This window comes from Sander vitreus, chromosome 18 (genome assembly GCF_031162955.1).
Source record: "Sander vitreus isolate 19-12246 chromosome 18, sanVit1, whole genome shotgun sequence".
In the NCBI taxonomy this organism is placed as follows: Eukaryota; Metazoa; Chordata; class Actinopteri; order Perciformes; family Percidae; genus Sander; species Sander vitreus.
The window spans coordinates 12,114,538-12,117,860 of NC_135872.1; the positions used below are offsets into that span (position 1 = coordinate 12,114,538).

Sequence of the window (3,323 nt, forward strand, 5' to 3'; positions counted from 1 at the left end):
GGTTTTTTTCAGGCATCTTAGCTTCAAGGCTTCTTTTTCCATCTGACATATGTTGGAACGTCCACATTAATTTTGAGCGCAATCACCCTGAATGGCAAAGAACCAAGGACAGGGACTGAACATCAGCCTGAGTCTTTAGCACAAGGTACCCTCATCGTACAGGGTTTTTTTTCAGGCCAAACATACAGACAGCAACATTCTGTGTGTGTCTGTGTGTGTCTGTGTGTGCATGTGTGTGTGTTTACAAGGCCGCTGTGCACATGTGCTATACTGAAACTATTTACTCTCTGCACTGTGCTGCTGTAGATCAGAAGCTCATGTAACCTGCTCACTTGTTTTCCAGCCTCTGGGTGCCAGTGACTACCTGGAAATGGCACAGCTCTTTGACACTGTATTCATTCGCCATGTTCCCATGCTGACACTGACCCTGAAGGACCAGGCCAGACGCTTCACCACCCTCATAGACAACTTCTATGACAACAAGGTGCTCCATCTATTTCACAAACTACAGTTGGGCTAAAAAAAATAGACCCCAAAAAATACATCATATTCATATCACAGGTGCAACAATGCTTTAAGAGTTGAAGCTTAAGAAAACTGTGTAGCAGCAATTTTCTGTTTTGTATTATGTAGTGTTAAACGTACACATCAACTGAGAGGATGATGGAATTTTTTTTTGGCCAAGGCTTTAGAGCGCCGACATTAACTTTTGTTGCCCATCTCTCTCTCTCTCCCCTCAATTCCTGCCATCTCTTTACTGTTGACTATACAATAAATGCATCCTATGTAAAGTGCTTGATGACAGAAGTTAACACTGAAATTAAAATAGTAAATCACACCACTTCGCTACTGCGAAAAGTAATATTACTGTATTATATTACCACCCCATTGCACTGCATTCAATACAGTCTTAAGTTGAGCACCAACCTCATATTGGCTCACTTCCCATGCACTGTAATTTTATCAATCAATTATTTATTCTGTCGAAGAGGAAATTAAGATCTTAAATCTTCTCAGGGATGCGATAAAACACCTTGAAATGGACAGAAATGTAAGTACTGGCATTTTAAGGAGGTAATGAATGAATGGTTAACTGCTCTCATTTAATATTGAGCACAGGAAACAGACACATAATCATTAATAAAATAGGAACTAACTTCTATATAAATAAACTGGACATTCCCATGTCTCTTTCCTTCCCTCCGTGTCCCAGGTGAGAGTGGTGCTGCTGGCAGCTTCTCCTTTAGACAGGCTGTTTGTCCACAGTGGAGGGGACAATGAGAGGGACAGACAACTGCTGGATGACCTGGGCCTCAGCGGGGTAAAATCCCATCTGCTACAACAGAACATGACAAGTTAAAACAGCAGGAAAACCACCATCTCCTATCAGCATCAAATGGATGCTGTTCCCAAAATCCTCAAAAATTAATCACATCACTGATTTCACCTCATAGTAGGCTGCTATTCAATAAGGATAAAAATCAGTGGGTTATTTATGAGTTATTATTTTACTAGTGTTGGCATTACAAACTTATTAAAGGGGCTTTGCAGAATTACAATAACATTGACGCAGGTCTGCAGCAGATGGTTTTTGGAACATTTGATGTAAACATACATTACGTTTAATAATTTCAATATAAACCCGACTACAATTACTAATGTACATTTCATGTGACTCTATATCACTTCATTTATTGTCATTTGCTTTTTTTTGACTTGATACCAATAATTGTTGATGTGTAAGGGCAGCTGTTCATTTTTTAATTCCTTTTGAAGTATTTATTTATTTTTTAACGTTTTCCAGAAATGTTTCACTGAGACTATGTGAGTGTAAACATGGCATTTCTGAAAAAGAGGGTCTTGCTCTCACACAGATTGATCCTGCATTCCAGGAATCAAATCTGGTCTTAATCTTGTTTTTCGAACTTGTCTTGTTCTCAGTTACTTAACTAATTTAAATTGGATTTGAGTGTATCAGTCACTAACCGTGGTGTTTGTTCCTCTCTTCAGGAGGCAGCAGAGCGCCTGACTCTGTTCACCGCTGAGGAGGAGATATTTGCCTTCCAAAGGACCGTCTCCAGACTGATGGAGATGCAAACAGAGTCCTACTGGATGAAGAGAGACCGCAGGCACAGCAACAAACGCATGAACACCTAACATCCACGGCTGACTGCCTGATGATCATATATACCTCCAGACAACACAGTACCTCACTAACTACTGACACTACACAAGAGAAGTTCCTATTTAGCAGAAATGGAAAATACTCCAATATATCCAAGAAAGACCTGATAGCTGTAGTAAATATATAACAAAACTAGATACCGGTTTTCGATTAGGATCTGATTTACCTTTATCTTATGCATGTGTGTTATATCGTTTTACTGTTTGGTCCTCTGTTGAGAGGTGTGCTCTCTCCCCCTTGTGGACTATTTATTTTAAAGAATATGGAAACCTCTCCAACATGTGTGAACCACAAGGGAAACAGGTGTTCACTTCAGAGAGAGGAAGAGGTCCAAGTGTCCCTCAGAGTAGTTGTAAACCGCCCTCTAGTGGGTGAAGTGGGTTCAATATTCTCAGGCTGTTCCTGTTTTTGTGAAACAATATCAGTATCATAAATCTCAACCGTATAAAAACCTGGTATGAATTAAAAATGTTATGCATGATATTAATCCATGTATTCTAGCCATCAAGCTAAGTAACTGTTGGATTGGCATGGATGTATTCCAGGTCAGGATTCGTAATCATATCAAGTGAACTAGTCTTTTTTGTTTTTGCATAATTACAGGAAAAAGCATCCACAACTGCAAAATGTGGTAAAACACTTCAATATAATAAAATTGACAACTATTGTGAAGGGGGTTTGCACTCTTGAATCCAGATTTTTCAAGCAGTAGTGTCACACAGGTGTGTACAATAAGATCAATAGTCAAATCTGATTTTAAAAAATGCACACTGACACAAAAAATGCACAAAAGAAAGACACAAAAACATCCCTTCAGATGCAAAACGTAGCAGTTTAAGTTCAAAAGGTAACAAAATGTGAAAGGACATGACAAATGTTTTTATTTTTTAACATTTTTTAACATTTTGTCAGTTTTTGCACATTTACTTAATTTGTTTTTGCAACTTTTTTGTCAATATGCATTTTGTTCTGACATGCGACCAAAATAAATGAATGAATTGTGGGGTCCATGCAAAAATATTTTTAGATTGCACAATTTGGTACGGTATATTGATTTCTGTAGTTGAGTTTTTATGATTCTCACACTTAATTGATATAAACTAACCTTGTGTCAAAATCAGCACAAAATTAAAGCTTT

At 38.1% G+C, this 3,323-nt stretch overlaps 1 protein-coding gene across 3 annotated transcripts in view; it reads left to right on the plus strand.

Moving 5' to 3' along the window:
* Positions 1 to 2,861, plus strand: part of afg1lb (AFG1 like ATPase b) — a 28,294-nt gene extending 25,433 nt beyond the window's left edge. For all 3 annotated transcript variants that reach the window (XM_078274241.1, XM_078274242.1, XM_078274243.1), the window contains 3 exons: positions 344 to 484; positions 1,214 to 1,321; positions 2,011 to 2,861. In XM_078274241.1, coding sequence (XP_078130367.1) covers positions 344 to 484; positions 1,214 to 1,321; positions 2,011 to 2,157 — 396 coding nt within the window. In that variant the 3' untranslated portion in view covers positions 2,158 to 2,861. The remainder of the gene's footprint in view (positions 1 to 343; positions 485 to 1,213; positions 1,322 to 2,010) is intronic.
* Positions 2,862 to 3,323: the final 462 nt, after the last annotated feature.